We start from the raw sequence: 23,722 nt of genomic DNA on the forward strand, positions 1-23,722 counted from the left end.
GCTCCTAGGAGTTATATTTTCCATATTCATATATTAATTTTGTAATCATCAGGACTGAGCACTTATCTATATCCAGTGACTCTCTTCTCACATCATACATGATTCTATCAGCATTCATTTGGAGCTGTAATGAAATAGTGATATCTAGCTGCAACAAGGAGTTACACTTCGAATACAGTTACATTACATATGATCTTATATGTATTATTATTGATGGATTACAATGAAAAGGCTGTAGAATTGGTTTTCAACAAAATGATGAGCTACTTCTTGAGTCAAATTGAGCAAAAAGGTCTTCGATAAAGCTGTTCACCAACATTGCAATATTGATAAGATACGCTTGAAAGCTTCTCGTTCATTAGATTTTCACAGCTTATTAATTTTAGAATAGATTTCCTTAGTTGAATAAATGCTTAGTTAAAAAATCCTATTTTCCGTATCCTAACAATGAATAATCAATTCTTCTGTATCACCAATGCTGACAGAACTTCACTTTTTAATAGAATGTGCTCAGTCGATAAGAAAACTCGACAAGGGAGACATCGAATAAAATAAATTATCGATTTGAGGCGTTGTATGAATATTTAATGACTGTGAGTAATGCGAGAAGCGAGGAGGTGGTAGAACATCAGTCGAGATCAGGAACAATTGGATCGGCTAAGTTTGGAACGCGAAACGTGAATCCGGCGACAGTGGAATTGCGTCTCTCCTGTTCCCAGTTCCTTGTTCTGCTCCCTGTTCTGTTTGCCTACGGAACAGCCAGCAGATGTCTCCTTTGTGTCAAGAAATTAGTTCTTGTTCAAGTCGGCAGAAGACTCACTCCGAACTGAACAGTATCAGTGTAACAGTTACAGACAGGAAACTTCGTCTTCCATATGAATGAGCCTTATTTAACGCCATTTTGCATTGCATTGCTGACAATCTCCATTCATACGAAATTAAAGTCGATATACAAACTTTTGGCGTGAATGGATATTCTACGTTGAGCCGAAAATAAAATTGAGATACGGCCGGTCGTCTTCTAAGCTGGAGCCGTATTCGGCGCGCGATATAAAATTCCTTTTATTTCTTCTTTATGGCGAGGCTTGTTCCGGTTGCGAGTCTTCACATTCTTCTCGGTCTATTCATAACGCCTCTTCACCCCTCCTACCCCTCACCAACTAACAATGAATTTTCGGCTGCCTCGTTCACTTTTCCAGCACCCTCTCCACCCCTCCTCCCGTACCAAAACTCTTGAAACCCAACTTTTAATTCTTCCTCAAAGGGTGTGAAACTTTGCATGGGCCGTTATTCGCAGAAGCGTATGATTAATTTCTTCCTCGGGCTGGCAATAAATAATATTCCTTTAGAATATCCCTACAGCCCGGATCAGGTTATCCTCGGCGATAATGACGTTATGTCCTATTGATTTTGGCTTCATCCGACTCACACAGCCAAGTAAGCGAGCAAGATTGATACGCGTTTTTATTAAATCGACTCGCAAACTAAGATCACATTTTCATGACACATCGCTTGAACTTTATTTGAAAGTAGCTTTGAACCAACTGCGGACTAATCTAATATTCTATTCATGAAGATTGTCACTTGAATGTTGAAACTGAAGGTTATCAAATGTTTGAACACTTCTTTTGAAAAGTGTGAGAGACTGGAGTAACGTAAAATCAATGAAAAAATACACGTCAATGAACCAACATTTTCTTACTTTCTACATTATAAAAAAGATCTCTGTGGATTTTTCCTTCTATTGTTATTGTATCCATGCTCAGCTACGATTGTATTCATGCTCAGCTGTGATAATCATAATGATGGAAATTGGAAGTAATGAATAAAAGGGGAAGCCAAAGACAGTTTGAGATTTAAGCCCCGCACACACATAAATTTTTGTTCGTACGAGTTTTTTCCGTTCTTATTAATTCTATCAAATTAAACGAAACTTGACAAACATCATCTGTTCAATCTGATAGAATTTATAAGACGGCAAATAATACCGTACGAACAAAAATCGATGTGTATGTGCGGGGCTTTACAATTTAGTGATGTACAGGTACAGCTGGATATCAGAAGCAGATGTAGAAGTATTTAGTGTAGTAGTAGGTTTTGGTTTGGACGTGGTGATGACTCGACTATCACTTCAAGGAAGATTGTATTCACTCCACTTTCAAAGAATATCATCTTACAAGACTAGGTGAGCGATTACAAATACCATTAAAATATTCTCAAATTTATTTTTGAGTTAATCTATTCGTGATCGAGAGAGAATTTCAAGAAAAGGAATATGAATACAATCCTTTCGAATTGAAAGCTCCTGAATAAATGAAGTGATTGAAGACTTAACTCGAAAGCTTGGACACAGAATTTTGAGCCTGGAGAAAAGTGGCCGACCGAACGAAAGTCACGTGCAACATTCTCTATTGTGAGTTCGTCTCTGCTCCTGTGATACTTGTTGAGCCCCTTGTAAATGAAAAATCCCCGAGTCATTCGGCAAAGTATAAGCCATAAAGTCACCGCCGAATGGAGAATCAATCTCCTCAGCGGTTTGTCCAAACTAGAAGCTTTCCCATTTGGGAAAGGATGGTGAATAAGAAGTCGGTGACGAACGGCCTTTCTCCAAGAGGTTGCCAAACAACCCGTGGGAAATGGATTTCCTGATAGTGCAGCGCTCGCCTCAAATGGGCAATCGATTCTCACACAGCGACAATTTATAAAATATCTGGACAGCTCTGAGCAAATGCACTCTCTTCACCTCTCCGTCGAAGATATACAGTAATTGGACATTCGTTCAATACATCATGTGCTATTTATCGTGAGTCTCTCACCAAACCTGAGCCACCTCACTAGAACCTCTGATCTTAATGGCCTTACATCAGGTATCTTGGTTTTTCATGCAGCTGATGGTTTTTATACATCTGAGAGTTCGATTTACTTGAGTGAGGTCATCGAACATTGTGTAACTTACTATTGGGTAGTTCCCAATATGGAAACAAGCTTGAATACTATCTGACTTTTCCCACACCATCTGTATCAGTATAAACCTCTTAAAATCATGAAAGGTGATAAGTAGCTTGGGTAGATCCTGTTTCCATTACAAATAATTATAATGACAGACTACCAGTCCGAGAAACACGCTACGATAATGCTGTTTTATTGGATGAGAATGTGTGAAATACTCATTTCACTACTTTTTACCTTTCATGATTTCAAGAGATTGTTATTGATACAGATGTGGGAATAGTATTCCAGCTTGATGATTTTCTGCTGCACCCGCCTGGAGATAGAATAGGTAGGTGAAATGCTGTCAGACAGGAATACTAACAAAGCTGGGAATAGTAGTCACCATTGTAAATGCAAACAATGTCTGATCCTTATGCAAACAAGCCAATGCGCCATAGTATTCAAAGCCAAGAGCTATCCAATTTTCCCATTTTACACTTTTTCAGTCCACTCTTTGGAATCCTGTCCACTTTTTCAGTGACATTTGAACTCGTAAGCCCAACAACTTGATGTTTAATGCTGGAGTTTCTTTGACAAACCCTACTGAATCGAGTAGAACTATTTTTTCTAATAACAGTAATCACTCTAGTGAGAAGTGTCAGTGAACAAGTCCAAGGTATTAAATCTCCATTTATTCTCCATTTTTTACTTTTTACTCTCCATTCATATCAATATTTTCTACTTGTGGTTTTTGTAGAAATTTTTGTGAATTCATGTTTACTGGTTTTCAAATTGTAGATTCCTCTATATCTCATCCTCACTCATTCGATCTAGTTTGTTTTGCTTATTACTAAATTTTCCTTAATTTTTCCCTCAACGGTTCTCATGACCATATTATTAATACTTGGGCATCTAGCCTTGAACAATGACAAAGTTCATCCTTGATAATTGGGTAATAGTTTTTGGCAATAGCCTGTTTTTTCCCGACTACTGTATTGTTTACTCTATTCAATAAATAAATAAACAGTCAACGGCCAACCATAAGGGTTCATTCACACTATATTTTTCATGATGTAACAACCAAAATTAGTACCTCATATTGTTACGATTGGTCAATAGTTTTGACAATATAGAGAGTAGTTTTCATTCAATGTGACAACATCACTACACAGCAAATTATCATCATACCAAATAAAATACCATTATAACCATCAATTCATGATTTGAATTCTAATAACTCTAGCTCAATTTCAACCTGCGTCTATGACTGGTTTGCAAGGACTATTTCAAAGCAATCAGTTCAACACTTAATATAGCATTAGTGAATGTATATAAATTTGCATTTGTAACAAGACTATATGATGGATTGAGTTCATGAAGCGTCTGTTTGTCATGAATGTTGTTTCAACAATGGTAATACATATAATGCAAAAGCAGTGCAGACTTGAAAACACCTAGTGAATAGCAAGTGGATTATTTAAACAGTATAATCATTCGAACAACACTGCACGAGAAAAAACGAGAGGAAAATAGCAGCTGGAGTACTTTATCATGTTTTGTAAATAGGGTTTCAATCAGTGTATGAAACAATGAGTGTCATAAGGGAATATAACATGAGTATGACCAACTCTCGAATCACGAACTTTGCCCACATGGGACTGGGAGCGCTGCTGCTGCTGCTGTCGATTGGCGGAGTGAGCTCATGACCATCCAATAGAAAAAGAGAACTTTCCGACTTACTCGCTCTATTCCTCAGAGACTCCATGGCGAGGCAAGTAGGGCAGGGGACCTCTCTACGGCCAAAGCTGGTGCAAATCCCTGGCAACTCAACGAGATTACCTAGCCACTGTTTTGATGAGAAAAAGCCTGAAGCTCTGGTCTCCACACGAGAGGTGAAAGGTGACATCTGCCGATTGAATACTGCAATGAATGAATCAAATCTGTGATGGAAAAGTTAAATTCTTGTTGGTCGTAATAGTTTTAGATACCTGAGCAAACGCTTCTATCACAGTGATGTTATGACGAACCTCATATCTCACGACAAAGTTCATTGCGCTTTATTTCAATACTAGAAATATACATGGATCAAATATCTCAGCTATTACTGATGATTTCAAGGTAGCTTCAATGATTATCACCAATAAAGACTGAGCTTCAGATTATTGAAAAATCATTGACCCTGAGAATGTATGTTTAATAGTACCCACATCACTCTAAGAGATAGTTAGAGAGTTAGATATCTAAGCAAACGCTTTTATCATGGTGATTTTATGTTATGACGAACCTCATATCTCACGACAAAGTTCATTGCGCTCAATTTCAGTACTTGGAATATACTATGGGTTCATGATCAGATACATCAGTTATTCCTGATTATAAAGATAGCATTATTACTTATCACTTCAATTAGCACAAAGCATCATCATGGTGATTTTATGTTATGACGAACCTCATATCTCACGACAAAGTTCATTACGCTCAATTTCAGTACTTGGAATATAGGCTACTGTGGATTCATGATCAGATACCTCAGTTATTCCTGATGATTTCAAGATAGCATTAATTATTATCACTTCAATTAGCACAAAGCTACAAATTGAAGAGTTGTTAACCCCAAAAATGTACTATGTTTGAAACCAATGGTACCCAAAGAGTTATTGTATGCTTTCAATTCATACATTGATGTTCCTATTCTAGCAATTTATACGACTCTACTTTCATATTATAATGGACGGATTTCATATTGAATAAGTGGAAGAAAACATTCATGCTAATGATTGGAAACTCTCAGATTCAAAATGACCACTTTAATAACATTTTGACGGTTTCTGACAGTGACTATGAGGATTTTCAATTAACATTTCCCCTCTAAAAATCATTTGCCAGCTCATCATACTATTATGAAAAATTGGTTCAATTTCAATTCCAACGCTACAACAATAACTAGCGTACAGGATGTGATAAACGTTTACAGATGGAAATTATAATGATATTTTGTAAATATATATTCATAATATATTTCTTTAATTAAAAGAATAATGATAAACGTATATTTTGGTTAAAAAATAATGTTTGACTGGTAAAAAAGGAAAACATCTACTTGAATCGATCACTCCATTTGCTTCCATTACAGTAATTCATTAATCACGGAAATGGTGTTGTCTGTGGCGGAAAAATTCGTTCTGTTTCTGCTCCAATTTCACTCAGAGAGAGAAAATATAATTTTTAATCTTTTTCCTTCATTTTGAGAAGAAGGCCTACTGAGAACCTTCTCATAAAATGTGATTCTGTCTGTATCAAGTGAAATGTATTTATAGAATGTTTGCTAGAGATATTTTCGATTCCAGAGAGGAAAACAGAATAATGACGTAAAACTCACGTGACAGCCATGAAATAATTGACAGCTTGATTAATCAGTGGAACTCACTTCCGCAGATCGATTATGTAAATGAGCTGATTGCAAATTATTGCATCGAAAACTGAAGCTTGTGTTTGTCCGGTACAAAATTTTCATTTCCCAATGGCTTCAAACAATTACTCATTTTCGCAACTGATTCATTAGTTAAACAAATTATTCGGAAATTGTTTCCTGCACATGAATTGTTATTGGACAATAGAATTAATATAGGTTGATGTAATGCATATCCAGATTATAATAAATGATTATTTATTGGATAAGCCAAACATATTTGTGAACCTCTGGAGGACAGATAAATAGTATTGAAGAGTGAATAATGTTAGATCATGACATAAATTTATCATTCAAGTCTTTTGTTTGAACATTCCATACACGAAGATGATGGATTTCATATTAACATAAGGTACGTGATCATGGGTATCTGACGATAGAAACCTCTCATAATGAAATCAATACGATCAATCGAATCATCTATGAATGATAATATTATACATTTAAAGTGTTCTTCTTCTCTATTTTATTCAAAGTTCACTTATCATTCAGATACATAATTTGATAATTGTTCAATTGTTTTTAATTATGTTGAATTTATTTCAACCATTTGCTTGAATGGAATTCGATCAGTACCACTTCAAATTAAGAATTTCTAGAAATATTTGCGAATCTTCTAATGCGGACTGAGAGTTGTTTTAGAACAAAAAGTGGAATAGTTTCAATAGTATGAATCATTCAAAATATATTACTACTCTGAAATAATTATTGATCTCTATAGACTTTTCTTTATTGAACATTTTCCAGGATGAATGAATGAAACAAGGTGATTGGATAAGAATGAAGGATTTGATAGAAATGAAATTGATTGGAATGATTCCATAAGTGCGAATCCAACTCGAACAAAACAATAGCTGAGCATAGAAACGTCAATATCTGTCAGATGTCACAGAATATGTTTACCTCCATTCAGGTTGAATGGACCAAATATTATTTGCTATTCACTTTCAGGTCAGATGAGGCACTTTCAATGCATCCAATACATGATCATTACATGAAGTTGTAGAACAACACATCGTTGTTCGTCGGCAACTCACAACACAACACCATGTTGTTCCTATTTTAATCGATTTTCATTTATGTAAAACCAGCAACGGTTGCCTATCAGCCCTAGTTGGATAACTCTTTCCCCATGCACACACCCTAATAAATTGCCGTATTGAAGGTTCGAATTGAACTTTAAACTTGGGATATAACCGTATTTGGTGGCGGGATAATTTATTCTAATTAGTTTGCCAAAGCTGTCACACTCTTCTCTGATATCAGATCTCATTATTTATGCCATAATCGAGATGAGCATGCATTAGGCCAGCGACAGGCTGCAGTGGAGCTGTGGTGTGGACTTGTGATCCAATTTAGAGAATTAATTATTCCTGAGCCGGTGTTTTGACCTGGAGACTGTGACCTTTCGATCGAAAATGTTCATTTATTACCTCCAAAAGGTATTCTTGGTATTGGATAATTATGTTGAAAACGATATTATGGTGGTCAAGTGCTCACTATATCCAGGCTAACATTATGGGGGTTGGTGGCAATAATTTTCTGAGCGCCAACATATTTTATCATTCTTTGATGTATGCTACAGTGTCTGATTTTTATTATGAATATGGAATAAAAATGTTTCAAATTTCACCCATATCCTATAAAAAAATATATTCTTCATTCAAAAAAAAGCCTATAACCTAAATACAAATTTCCTATCCATATTTTCTAGTTGAGTTGAAGTTCGATTTAATTTTACTAACATTCATTCATCAGTGGGTCTCCAAAATAATCAATTTCCTTTCTTTCTCTGATATGATCATCTGGTACAGTTGTCCAAGGGCCGTTGGTCCTATAATACATTATTGCCTGTATTTCTGTTGGCTGGCTTGATTTCTCATCTAAGTTTATCAAATATTATATTCAACTCCAAATTTCTATTCATGCTTTGATGATTTATTAATTTACTATTATTATTATTATCGAGAAGCTTGATTACCCATACAAGTTTTTCAAATACCATAATATTAAGCAACTTTCGACCAATATCAGTCACGAGCTCATTTGCTAAGTTGTATGAGAAATTGGCTATAACAACCGTTGCAGAGCACCTTGAAGTAAATGGAATTCTCTCTTCAAGTCAGTTCGGGTTTCGACACGGAAAGTCGACTATCGATGCCATTAATAACTTCTTTTGCCGAATATACAAGTCACTGGATACTGAAAAAAAGACTTTGGGTTTCTTTATCGATTTCCAACGAGCATTTGATAGTATTGATCACGATATTTTGATAGAGAAGTTGCGACATTATGGTTTTAGAGGTTAAGCACTAAAATGGCTGAAATCATTCACAACGGATAGATTGCAGATTGTAGAAATTGAAGACACAAAACAGAAAATAGTGAATCATAAATACAGATCGAAAGCTTGCCAGATAAAGAGAGGAGTACCACAGGGGACAGTTCTCGGTCCTGTATTATTTTCATTGTTTATAAATGATTTACCCAGTAACAGTACCTGTTGCCAGTAGTGTTCTATTTGCAGATGATGCGAACTTTCTTGTTGTCGGAAATAATCTGCAGCAACTTCTAAGGCAGGGAGAGCTCGTCATAGAAAGCATCAAGAATTGGTGCAGGGCAAACAGACTCAAAGTCAACGTGGAGAAGACCTGTTTTGTCAATTTTTCAATAATTAATGATCCCAACCGCCCTGCATTCCCTAATTTACTGGATTTCAAGATGGATTCGAAAGAAATCAAACACAAAGGTGCTTGTGGCTTTCTAGGAATTGAGGTTGATGCTTGTTTGAGGTGGAACAATCATGTTGACGAAGTTGTGAAACGACTGAGCAGAGCGACATTTGCTATCTCAAGATTAACGTTGAATATGAACAAGAGCGTAGTGTTCGCGGCTTATTATGGATACTTCCAACCTCTACTAACATACGGCTTGATATTCTGGGGCTCTTCAACTGGATTCGGCAGAGTATTCAGATCACAAAAGCGAGTAGTCAGGATGATGCTTGGGAAACCTCCCAGAACCCCTTGTAGGCCCCTGTTCCAAAGCGCCAGAATTCTCACTCTTCCCTGTCTATATAATTATACTCGAGGCTGCACTACATGGATTTAAACATAGAGCTTCCTGGGCTAGAGGATCGGACATTCATAGCTACAACACGAGGTCTAGGAATGCTCTAAGACTTGATTCCCCATACAAGTTTTTCAAATACCATAATATTCAACTCCAAATTTCCATTCATGCGTTAATAATTAATTTATCATTATAATTATCAAAAGATTTCTTCTAATCTCCCCCTGTAATGAGTTTTCTTCATTCTTATTGATAAGTGAAATAGAGCATTGTCGATAAGTCAATGTAGATTACATTCTTAATGGATCAGAATTTCCATTACAGAGATTTTTATTGAAATACTACGATATTGATTATGATATTGTATACATTTGCAATAAAGTATTATATTTAAATCATTTTTCTTATTTATTCATAGACAATAGATACAATGCAGGTAAAAACAACAGGCATTCGCCCAAAACTACTTTAAACCTTAATTTGGAATACACGGTCTAGAGGTTATGTAAATAATAACTTAATTCACACACTATATTGAGTCCAAAAAATGTATGTATTAAATAATTTTGGATTTATCAGATTAATTAATTCCAAAATACAAATCCTAACCAAAATATTCCCTCACAAACACAAAAAATATCAAAAATTTCACTTAAATCCACAAATTATACTCATGTTAAAATTCTAAACATGTTAAAATTATTATTAGAAATAAAGTTTTGTGTTCAATTATATATATATATATATATATATATTATATATATATATATATATATATTATATATATATGGCCCTTGGACAACTGTACCAGATGATCATATCAGAGAAAGAAAGGAAACTGATTATTTTGGAGACCCACTGATGAATGTTAGTAAAATAAAATTAGATATATCACTGGTCATATTCCATACCACATACTAATCTCAACTTTCTTTTTTCCAGATGGTGCCAAATCGTCCTGACGTGTGAGGTGATTCTCATAGTGAAATTATTTATGTGGGTCATCGTTTGCTACGTATCTACAACTACCACTACTTACTATACAACTCTCCCAAGAGTGGAAAAATACAATTTTTAAAATACCAGTCTCCTTCAAATCTCTCGCCGAATTATCAAAATAATTTTTTCAAGTTATAGCAAATCAATAGTGTGGTTGCTATCATTTTATGTGTTGTTTCGAAGTTTACTTGTGAGTATTTAAGAGCTCAAATATTATTGATTCACACTGAAGTTCACTATCATAAGAATGTGATTGTTTGGTTCAATCATACCGTAAAATCCAGTCAATGAATATCGGTAAATCATTATCCACAGTTGGTGTTTTTTGTATAGAACAAGATTAGTAGTGCAACTCTAGTCCATGAGCAATTTCTCTTACTATACGATAATTCCTCAGATTTTGATCATTTTTCTAAACGATTTAATAAATTGCTTATGACGTATCAACATCAAAATCTACTTGTTTGTTGTTCTGCAGTGAGATTCTAGTTGATTAGTAATACGATTGGGAATGAGAACAATCCTAGTCCATTAAAATTAATTCGAACGATACTAGTATTTCTGAATCCCCAAGTTATGGAACTGCTTAGAGTTGGTTGATACTTGACCCTGGAGTGTAAGTGGTACCCGCGAGGCCTTTTGAGTTGTAAAGACTCGCGTGGATAGTCCAGTCAAGGAAAGGGTATAGAGGGCAATGTTTGGAAGACAATTTTCGTTCCCACAGTTCTGTTAAGGGTAGTAAGGAGTTAAACATATCAAAAGTCCCCACCCCTAACCCCTGTGATAAGTTGGTGGGGGTGGTTTAAAGGTCCATTTTTTGGTTTCTCGCATAAAACTCAAAAACTAGTCCTAAGGACTTGAATGTCATAGAACAAATTAAAGCTTACATAATTTCCCACAATATTCATCCTACAACGTTCTTTATATCTCCTCTATTTTTTGAGATATCCGCTCTTGAAAGTGTGACATTTTTGAAAAAGACAAGTTTGCCACCAATTTTTTTTCTATTTTTGCTTTTATAACTTTTTGAAAATCGATGGGAAAAATCCATGTTTATTATGAGCTTATAGAGCATTAGATTTTCTTCAATTTGATGTATAATTTCACGAATTTCCCTACACCTTTTGCAGCAGCTTTAGTGTTGAGTGTGAAATCTCCATTTTTGCAACAATAGACCAATTGACAAAGGAATTTGGAGGGAATGTTCAAAACAAAATTTTTGACTTTGTAGCTATGTTGAGTATAGTTAGGAGGAAAACATATCAAATGTCCCCATTCCTAATTCATGTGCTAAGGGGATGAGGGTGGTTTAAAAGTTGCATTTTTCAGCGTTTTACTTCCACGCTCATATATTGAGAACAATGCTTTCAACCGACATAACTAACTACTCAAAAATGAAGCTTGATGAATTCTCTACACTTTTTGTTCGATGGAATTTTGTGATATTCCCAACAGCTCCTGAGATATTCGCTCTTGAAGGTGTGTAATTGTTGAAAATACAGGTTTTTATCCAATTTTTTGCTCTTTAACTCTCCAACAATGCATCATAAAAACTAATTCTTATCGTAGGTTTGTAGAGCGTTGAATTTTCTTTAAAATAATGTATCATTTCACAATTCCAAGTTTTCATTTCATTGTTATAGCATCTTCAAAGTAGGGGGTGAAATTTTCATACAGTTTCTTAACAGAACTGTGGGGTCAAAAATTGTATTCAAAACATTTCCCTCTATACCCTTTTTTGAGCATACATTGCCTGGACTAGGAGTGTTCCAAACATCCAAAATCTATTTGTACCAGAAAATACATTTTGTAGCTCAGCTCTTTTCCAACATTCATCAGTGTTATATACTCATTCTATATATCATAGAGAAATTATTATAAAAGGCAATTATTGAGGAAAATTCACAAAAGCCTAACAAATCAGCACCATCTCTGAACACCTTATGCGTGTGTAATCGAGGGGTACGCCAGTGATTGAAAATTAACACCATCCTCACCTCAATATCGGTGGAAGATTATATTATTTTGTATTTTCTTTCATCTACAAATATCTTCAATCTCATACCAAAATATTCCATATAACTAAAAGTGCTCTGTTGGAAATATGTATTCTAATATTCTAATACACATAACAAATCCATATTTGGACATACTGTGGATAGCATAACGAGGTCTAGTTTGATAATTCTAGGATGTCAATGGGAAAGTTTCCATGCAAGAAAAAAGAGTAAAATAGAAGAAATCCATTCAAATTTGTTCGGTACTAATTATAGTTACCTTACTCAACCATTCAAATTTAAATCCAAAAAATTCAATTTGGTTTGATGAGCTGCATCAAACCTCGGAATTGATTAAGTATTTTAATTAACGATCTATGAGAATGGAGAACATTTATTACTTGAATTGAACAAAGAATATAGAACTGGTAACTGGTATTCAGGCTTCATGCTCTAACAGTTATAGACTATTTATTCAAGACTAAACCATTTCAAAACAATTGAAAGCATTCTCTAGTTCCCTAATGACATGAAAACCAATTCGACAAATGCAAATGAAGGCAGGCCATATCAATTATTTGTTGCTGCAAATACCTGTAATTTCCATGATGTCACAATGGTTAATTGTGTTTCCAATAAATACCTCTTATTGCATCTGAATAATACATCACGTAGATAATAGAAATTTACTCTAAAAATTACTTTATCATTTAAAATGATAGACGGCTTCTCATCAAATGCATTTTATCGATTGAAATTCTTTTCAAATGAATAGCTCAGTTAATGACATTCTCTCTCTCTCATTCTGTACAAATAGCGTAGACCAGTGAGTGGGATGGAATTTGAATTTCTATTATATTGTCCCTTCTTCAAATGGAAAAGAGAAGTCATTCAAATTCATCACTGATAACTAAAACATTCCACTGTTATTTGCTTTTAGTTGAGGTATTGAAATGTAATCCTATCACCAAATGTATAGCCTTTAACCAAATTATAGAATACTATACATAGAATGTTAAGCTTGGATCTCATGTATATAATTATTATATCTAGGTTTTTTAAAGCTATAGCATAACCAAACCGTCCTAATACATAATATTTAATATTTGAATTTCCATGGTTTTAGTATGACATTTTCAAAGCTAATCGAATACAATTCTAATTATTGATATGGAACTGCAATTGTTTGGCTTTGTCCAGCTGATAGAATGGATACCGAATACTATGAATACACAAGTAGTAGACCATTTAGTTAATTTGGATTATGCAGAGCACTAACAGTCCAGAAAACGAGCCCTCAATCTCTGTTTTAATTCGGTTTTAGTAATTACATATCATTGTACTAACGCTCTACACCAAGCTTCGACTACTTTATAGGATGCAGTCCAAGATTGATTTTATTCCACTGCTAATTGATATTGTTAGTCGTTAGAATACATTCTCACTATGAATACTATTAACATCTACCAGTATTTGGATAGTTCTCTACCAGGTTACAACAATAAATTCAAGTTCACTCAACAAACAATGAATTATGCAAAGCTAATTAATTATATCTAGAAAGTGCTTTGTTTATCCTCGTTCAACATCACTAAGTGCATTTGAACAACAAATATCATCCACTCCTAATTGCATGAATATTATTTCTCACTGCAAATACATGAAGGTCAAGTGAGGTAAATTAATCGGCCCTTCAAACAGTCTTGACCAGTAATTTGAATAATTAATTATGAGTGTTATACAAAGCTTATTTGTATAATTGGATCGTTGTCCACCTAGCACAAACATTACAGACGCACAAAAAGATCAAGAAATAATATTATACACAGCTAGTTGCATGTTTTAGTCTTTTGATCGCATCGACCAAAAATGTCAATACTTTTTTACCATGAATATTATCCACAAATAATTTGATTCACAACATTCTTTAGCATAATTCAATAATCCTAATACTCGGTGAACATCACTAAGGCGAAAGACACCAAGTATTAGTCCATGACATTACATTTAGATATTACACACAGCCAATTAGATTCTGGTCGCTTAGTTGTCTTGACCAGCTGCAATTACAAAACATTCCCACTACGAATATTATTCACGAATAATAATTGAATTCACATTATTATTCCTTAGGTAGCATTCACCAGTGATCCAAATATTCGCCAACAATGAATATCATGCACCGCTAATTATAAACGTGGTGGAACACGGATAGTGCATTTCGGTGAGCAACGACCAATGCTTCCATAGATAGGTGGTGAACAAAAAAGAGTTTTGTGTAGGTGCTGCTCTATCTAATATCGGGACGTGGCGCGGAATAATTGGCTACATAATAATAATAGAGAGTAGCGCGCGGTTTGTGGCGTGAGTGCTGTGTGGTCGCTCGGTGTGGTGAGTGCGTGAGTGCGTGTGTGATGTGACGTCACACGTGTGATGGTGGCGACGTGTGGCAGTCATGCTGGAACGTGTGGCGTGGTCTGCTGACAATGTGGATATGCCTGCTCGGCCTCTTCATGTTCATGCTGAGCACGTCGCCTGCCCTCGCTGGACCGCGTTACAGCTCACGGATTGTCGAAACAGAGTCCGGTGCTATCAGAGGGGTGAGTTCATACAAATAACTCTAGCATAAAATGGCATGTGTTTGATTCGCTTTTTCCTAAATGATCGCTGCTTTGAATACAATGAGTTTTCCCGGGAGAAGACATTTTTTACCCATAAATGAATGGATTGTATTTGATTGGTTGCTGAGTCAATTAATTACTTACCATATTGTATGGAAAGAAATATATACCTATGTAATAAATATTATAGTATTACTTCTTGTAAATAATACATATATGTCTTCTTATAAATAATACAATGATAAGAATTGAATAATTTCGTGTTAAAACCAATCATACAGATGATAACCAAAAACAAGTCATACAGCCTACATTTAAATCTTCTAAATGCAAACTAATGAAGAAGAATACAATAAAAAATGAAATTTTCAGTTGTGAGCACATCCCAGTGCTTAATCAATTTTCATAAATAGTACAAAAGATAGAAAGACATTCAAAACTCAAAAGAATCATGAATAGATTTCTTAACATTTAGGCATTGTAAAATATATATTCTGCTTAACCCATACATTTATTTCCTTGATAAGTGCTTTAGTAATTTTTGAATTAATTGATTTTATCGGAATTTTGTTTGAAAATATATTGCAAAGATAGGTGAATTGATGTCGACAAACTACTAGTTTTATTAAGTTGATATTGAAATTATTTAATGCTAATGAAGGAGTTTGGTACGGTATATTTCTAATTTCTAGATTACTTCTATTCTTATTTAAGTGCAAAACAATCCTAGTTACATACATCTGTCTTAGTGTGGGAACACTTAATTCTTCAAAAAGTTTCTTGCTTGGGTATCGTCTTGGTTTACCCAGTGCTGCCCTTATAAGATGCTTTTGTAGTGTGAAGACTTTATTAAAGTGACAATCATATGCACCACCCCAAGCTTCAATCGCATATTGAAACAGCGAGTGAGCATACGCAAAATAAATTGATCTTTTTACATCCAGGTCTTTCAATTGATTTACTTTGTAGAAACTATAAATAAGAGATTCAAGTTTAGAAGATAGGTAATTCATATGAGTATCCCATTTCAAATATCTATCCACCATCACTCCCAAATATTTTATAGAATTAACTTTTTCAATTTGTTGGCACAAACAGTTCAACCCATCATTCAAGCAGTGAGGATCAGAGTGCATTTTCAAATGCAATGAGTCCTCAGGTTGACAATTAATTGCTTAGTTAATTAATAGGTTGCTTAGTTAATTAATTAGTTGCCTTGAAATTTGTGTTAGATTGGTTGCTTGATTAATAGATTAGTTGCCAAGAAACACAATTGACTGTGTTTGATTCACTTTCTCCTAAATAATTGGTGCTTTGAATACAATGAAAACATTACTGTTTTTGAATAACGTTGTTTCTAATAAATAATTAGTTTGGAGTTGGAAGATTTCTCAGATCTCCACTATCACACTAATCCGAGGCAGCCATGTGAACGCTAATATACTTCATGCATGATGATACTGATAAATCTTTATAAGAAAGAATTGATCTCATCAACATCTCACACATAGCTAGTTTTATTTTATTTAAAAAGATAGGTAAAGTTCAATGAAAAACCTTATATTTTGATCAATCGATAATATTTCAAATCAAACTTCATTACTTGAATCGAACTTCCATCATTGATATTATTTGAATTCAGACAGTGAAAGTTTGTAGGTCACTAACTAACAGTAGAAGTGTAATTAACGTTGCCCAAATCCAATAATATTCAGATTTTCTGGACCATGATTACTGCAAACGATTATAACTGGCGGCGCACTATCAAACATGGCTTAATCAAAGTTCACTGCGTACTCACCAGAGTTAATTACTTTGGAACACTTCCGCTGCAATGAGATTTGACGTGCTTTGCCACCACTTACACTTTGGACTTGGGACTTACACTTTCACGTTTCTAACATTGCCAGAGAAATCGATGGACTCAACCCAATACGCTTGGTTGTGGTCAATCAGTTGATAATGAATAGAGCAACGGAGTCTTCACTCACTACGCCCATCTCACTAAGATTTAAAGCTCATATAACGTTCATAATAATGCTCCCAGATAACTGACGCCCAGTTTCACAAGTCAGTTAGCACATATCAGTATTTCAACAGTTTGACATATCAACACACCAAGTAGCGTCTATCAAATTTAATCACCGATGACATCATCACATTGTCGTCCAATTCGAAAATGATTCTAGCATTTATGAAAGTATCCTCAATGGAAGTTTTGATAGACATGGGTACCGTGCATGCAACTTTGCATGAGAAGTTTCAAATAACTCATATTCGCAGAGATTCCAGAATTTTGAATCAGTAAAACGTATAGCATTGCGGAGAATTCAAGACATGCTTGGAAAATGATGTACTCTGTGTTTGATATGATTTCGTGAACGTTAAACCCATCAATAAGCTTACAGCAGATGAGTTCGGAAGATGTTATGGATTGATTTCTTTTCTTGCTGATAATGATAAAAATTGGAATATTTCAACGAAAGATGTTATGGATAGTTTTTCTGACGTAATAGTGAAACATGATGTGGAATACTAGGATAAAGTGATTGTAGATGATTAGAATTTGAAATATAAGATAGTGAAACTATAAACACATATAAACATGCTGAGTGTCGGGATTGAAACAAAAAACTTGTCTTTAGAACTCACGGCGATTTTTCAACTTATTCGTAGTTCTGTACTCTATAAAAAAAATATAGCTTTTTTGATCAATTAATACCATTAAGTGAATTAGTACCATTTATTCAAGCTTAGTATGAAGAGTGAATTCTTCGATGCAGCTCATTTTTATGAATTCTTTTGTATGTAACTTCTGTAAAGTCTACTGAGGTGCACTGCGCTTTTCATTATTGTCTGAAATATTATCAACTCCATCTCAATCGAATGAGAATCGTGTCAAGAACCTTCAAGACCAGTTACACACACTCCGATTTTTTGCCGTCCTTATAAATTCTATTGAATTGAACATAACTTGACAACACATGATGTGTATCTGCATGATGTACTCTGTGTTTGATATGATTTCTGGAACGTTAAACCCATCAATAAGCTCACAGCAGATGAATTCAGATTCTTGATGGAAATTTCTATTGAATTAGAAGATAATGATGGAATTAGAAGATGAAATGTTGGAAGATGAAACTATCTATCTCAATTGATCTATCTGCACATATCATGTGTCGGCCGAGTACCGTTCAATCTGGTAGAATTAGTAATGACGTCAAAAAATCGGACGGCAAAGAATCGACGTGTGAGTAACTGGCTTGGAGTACGAATATTCCTATGCTTGATTGAAAGATTTCAAGAAGGCGAGTTCTCTTATTTAAATGAAACTAGCCATGAAATAGAATTGAACATTGAACATCAATTATATAGATTGAGAATTTCTTTCGGAATGAAGCTTGCTAGAGGACAAAACGTCGGAGATAGTAGAGTTTTTCCTTGCTACGGAGCATTTATCAAAGCCTCTTGGAATTTGCAAATAGTAGCTGAATGGGATGGGCAGGCGCTGACGATTCTAGCTGGAGAATATCAGCTCAATGGGGCCTTCTGCATTTGACTTTGCAGTGGATAGGAATATCAATTCGAATGATCTCACCATTTGCAATCACACTCACTACAATAAAAAACGGGCTCCCGATAGTTTAATGTTTCTCATGTGGAATTGCGAAAACTCTCATTTTCCTTAATTCTCAAGAAACTTGAACCAATTCACTTCAGCTTTGATCTATCATATTCTTGTTTGTATCATAACAACGGTTTTTTATACAGCTATTTTTTGACGAGTACATGAGTACAGTACATGAGCATTAAGTACATTCCTCTTCAGTCAGTTAAGACACCTTCCAAGCAAGTGAACCAATATATATCGAGTGGTTCAAAGGTTTTTGAACCTTTATAAGGTTATTTTTTATTCATTTTTTCACATTTCATAATACACAAATCAGATGAATAATCAAAAAAGGACTAACAGGCCTAGCCCAAAACTGTTCCCTATCCGAATTTTGATAAAAATAAGTCCAAAAGTAGGTAATGTTGCTTCACTTTAGAATAAAATTTTGAGTCTAGAAATATACAAAACAAAATTTCGAATTTAATAAGATTGAAAACAAAGAAGAATGGGAATATTGCACCAAACTGTAATTCAAAACTTGAAGATATTGAATTATTAAGAAACCAAAAAACTAAACTAAACTCACATTGCGGTTGAAGGAAATATATGTTGGTTTTGTACGCCTTATTGTTACATATTATAAGATTTTGTCCAGATTGCCTGTTTCTTTGTTAATTTATAGGTTAGAAAAATGTTTATTCCCTATTGAAAACTTAATTAAAATTTCGTGAGTGGTTATGGGACATTGGAATAAAGAATATATTACAGTAATCTTGGGTCCTGAAACGCTACGTTACCAAGAAAAAATTACGGAGATCGCACATTTTTCTTCAAATTTCCATATTTATGGAGCCTATATGATGCAGCCTCAATGATAAATTATTTTATAAAACAGGGTTGCACACAACCCCCAAAGACCATAGACGCTGCCTCCCCAAAGTTGGGATAGAATTTAAACACCACTGACCTTCTTTGGGACCCCCGCCCAAGAATTCCAAAGATGCAGTCTGTGGGTACCACTGTGTAAAATAAGCTAAGGAATCAAATAAAACCTCTTAGAAGCATGTTACTCAGTGATTGTTGAGATAATGAGAAACATAAGCTGAAAAATATTAGTTCTATATTTTAAAAGGTCGACTAGAATACTTATTGTTTAACGGTATTTAAAATCAGAGGGAATTAAATATAGAAGTGGATGTATAAAAGTAGATAATTTGATTTCGAATCCTTTATCTGATACGAATCTCATCTTCTTCTCCTCATTATTCCATTCAAGGTTATGCTCTTGCCTGTTCCGACTCACAACAGTATTATTATATCTAATCTATCACATTGCAGTATTCCTATAATTGGAATCAACATTTTCTAGCAGCTATCACATAATTATGTTATATTCTATTACGCATCTGAACTTCATAAGTCAGGAATCGAAGTAGACAGAACGGACAAAAAATATAGCTCATAGAAATAAAAAATGAAAATTCAAGTACCTTTTTTCAAAATTAGGGTACTCGATTAGGGTATTTAGTTTCTAAGGGTACTTGGATTTTTATTTTTTATTCCTATTGAAGGGTAGTCTTAACGAAAAAATACAAAAATAGCTCATTCATGAAATTTCTTCTTTGATTGATAAAATAGAATTGCGAGCTTTGAGTACGTTTTTACAAACAATTTTCTTGTGTTGACAGGTGATACTGGAACTGAACTCACGCTACCTGGAGCCAGTGGAGGCGTTTCTAGGGGTTCCATACGCGGCCGCGCCGGTCGGCGAGAGACGGTTCGCGTGGGCGGGCAGACCGCGACCATGGAAGGGTACACGACTTGCCGACACTCTGCCGACCGTCTGTCCGCAGCGACCGCCCGACCTGTCGAATCGCACCGCCTTGCTGCAGACAATGCCGCGTGGGCGGCTCACCCTCCTCTCACAGCTGGTGCCTCTCCTAGCCAACTACAGCGAAGACTGTCTCCACATGAATATCTACATGCCAGCCACAGGTAAATCACCGTCAACATTTCGTTTCCATTTCAAGCATATCAAGAATATCAAGAATATCTATGATTGACCGAGCGAAGTGAGGTCTACCATTCAAGTAGAAGGTTTTGCATATCTCTTTATAATTATTTTTAGGTTACTCATTTACGGCGAAACGCGGCAATAGATTTACATGAAATTTGACAGGTATGTTCGTTCCTCTTTGAATTTCGCGTCGACGTATATGACTTATACGGTTTTTTGAAATTTTGCATTTTAAGGATAATACAAAAGAAAAAGGAGTCTCCTTCGTACGCTAACATTACCGTAAAAATTAGAATATAGAATTATTCATCATAAATCAGCTGTCGAGTGAATCATAAATTGCGTGCACATGCAATTTAATAATTTTGTCAATGAAACTTAGTGAAAAATCAGCTGTCGTGTGGACTATTAATTTCAAGCAATGAGGCATGCAATTGATAACTCGAAGTAGCATTTCTCCCGAATTTTCTCTTATTTCAACTCGGTATGCTTTTGATAATAGTAGCATAGTTGTTTACAACAAATTTTGTTATTGATAATAATAATTATTGTCAATACAACAACTCAAACAGCCATCAGTTGTTTACACACCGATGTCTCGCTGGCAAGTCAGGACAGGACATGATTCACTCTGATGGACAGTTTTAGAGGAGGCTGTGGTTTTTAACTGCGTGAGGTCTACTGTTCACAGTATCAAGGATATCAAAAATATTCTATCAAATATCAAGAATATAACGAATATTCTATCAAATATCAAGAATATCAAGAGCACCAAGAATATACCAGCCTATTTTACATGTGAAACCGTAGTTGGCTAGGAATTTTTCATCCTTTCTTCCTACTCAGCACATCCCAGGATGAAGCCTATTTTTGTATAAATATTATAATTTTGTATTTTTATTGTATGTTTTTTGTATTTTGTTGTGAATTGAATAAAATTATCAGTTTATATCAGGGATATCCTATGCAATTTCAAGATTATGAAGAATATTGAGAAAAGCCTATCAGACATAAACATTTCTAGAATTCGAAGACACTATTAAATGCAGTAATTCTGAATACTGTGATTGGAAAACCAAATACATTTCAATGCACACTATATAGATGAGTTCTATACAATGAGAAATAATTGAAACGAGCCTCTTTTCACTCGTTCATTAATAAACCAAAATAGATTTTATCAATACCCAATTTGGAAATATGCTTTATACAGTGAGATCTCGTTAAAACTAATTGCGAAAGCATTGGAATGGGTATTTTGAAAGAAGCACAAGGTGCTGGGGTGCTAGCTTCTGTTAGCAGATTTGTCTGTTATCTCCCTAAAAAACATTATTGTTTTGTATTGTATTGAGTGGATTAGAAGATACTATTATAATTATTTGTAATTTAGAAGGCTTACATTAACATTGCCAAGCGCTGAGGAGTTCTTAGTGCACATTTAACGATTCACGATTATGAGAAGATCATAGAGTATGGATTATTGTGTACTATTTTAAATGATATTTTTATTATTATGGGATCAAAATATGGGGATTATTAACACTATCGTGAAGATCCTAAAATGGCCTATGATCTATAGTTTTCAAACCCTTCGCTATTCTCTCCTGTCATGGCTTCAAATAATTTGGACAATTTGGATAATTCATGGAAAATTCTAGAAGAAACATTAATATTCATAGTTACGAATGTATAAAATTTGATATCCTCTTCTAATACAAACTTCTCATTTTACCACCACACAATACGAGTTCGTAACATGTATTATGGAACATGATGGTGCAATAGTATAGTTAGTGTGCGTAATAATTTATTGAGGATATTCAATCATTCGAATGCTTCCTAATCGCACAGGATATCCTATTAAGCAATAATTACTTTCCACTACCCATCTCTAATAATAGTTACAGAATTAACTATTCACAGTAGCCGAAGGCTACATTGAGGAATCGATGGGTAATAAAATAGCAACAGCACATGCTATTTTAAACCAGAATAGTAACCGAAATATTAATTTGGATCATACTGCAAATAGACCTATGCCAGTATTATCCAGCAACGAAGAACTTCCTTCGCCAACAGTGATGGCAAGGCAGCCACAATCCAGTTCAGCCGCAATGTCATCAGCACCAAACACAATTTTTCAAAACTGCCACCAATGTACAATTAATGTCAACAACTATTACAGTAGCAATTAGGATAGAATTAAGTTTTAGTGTGAAAGTGAAAAACAGTGTAAAAGTGGAAAACAGTGTGAAAGTGAAAAACAGTGTCTAAAAGTGAAAAACAGAGTGAAATTAAAAACAATGTGCTTGGAAGTGTGCGTTTTGATTTCGGAAAAATCTCGTTCTTTTTAGCATTTTTTTTTCAAATAATATTGTGAATCTATAGACTGCACACCCTTTCACCACTGGACCATTCTTTTCTAATGTCAAGCATATATAAATTGGAGAAGATTAAATACCCAAGAAAAATGTTAGAACACAATTTGTTGAAGCGAAGGATCATATTATGAAAGGTATTTTTTGTAGTACGTTTTGCAATGTAGGTGGAGGAAAAATGTTATGTGCATCACGTGACTAAAGTGCTTTTTCTCCCTCAGGGAAATTGTTGCCCTCGGCAGGCCTCGGGCAACAACAGTTTCCCTCAGGGAGAAAAAGTTACACTTTAGTCCCTAGATGCACAAATAACTATTTCCTACACATACCTTGAAAAGTGACCATTTCTGCTCTGATTGCAGGCCGCAAAGAATCACTTTTCCGCTCTAGTGCGCAAAGTATTACTTTGCATACTCCAGATTTGCAGCATGACAACGCAAAATAGTTAGTAGGTTATATGGAGTACCAGTGTAGAAAAATCGAAATCAAGTTGGTAACACTGACTGTGGTCCACATTATAATATGGCAGTGGAGAACGGCGTTGCCTTGCCATTATGTGCCTTGATTAATTCAATTATTATAATTCAATTTCAAATAAATTAAGGTTTTTATTAATAATAAAATT

At 34.7% G+C, this 23,722-nt stretch overlaps 1 protein-coding gene across 2 annotated transcripts in view; it reads left to right on the forward strand.

Annotated features, from left to right (window-relative positions):
• The window catches only part of LOC111059450 (neuroligin-4, Y-linked), a 138,045-nt gene that overhangs the window by 23,103 nt on the left and 91,220 nt on the right, over nucleotides 1–23,722 (forward strand). The window contains exons 2-4 of one of the 2 annotated variants that reach the window (XM_039423218.1): nucleotides 10,415–10,661; nucleotides 14,602–15,068; nucleotides 20,394–20,700. In XM_039423218.1, the coding sequence (XP_039279152.1) occupies nucleotides 14,955–15,068; nucleotides 20,394–20,700 (421 nt within the window). In that variant the 5' untranslated portion in view covers nucleotides 10,415–10,661; nucleotides 14,602–14,954. The remainder of the gene's footprint in view (nucleotides 1–10,414; nucleotides 10,662–14,601; nucleotides 15,069–20,393; nucleotides 20,701–23,722) is intronic. The other variant, XM_039423219.1, reaches the window with a different exon arrangement.

This window comes from Nilaparvata lugens, chromosome 3 (genome assembly GCF_014356525.2).
Source record: "Nilaparvata lugens isolate BPH chromosome 3, ASM1435652v1, whole genome shotgun sequence".
Lineage (NCBI taxonomy): Eukaryota > Metazoa > Arthropoda > Insecta > Hemiptera > Delphacidae > Nilaparvata > Nilaparvata lugens.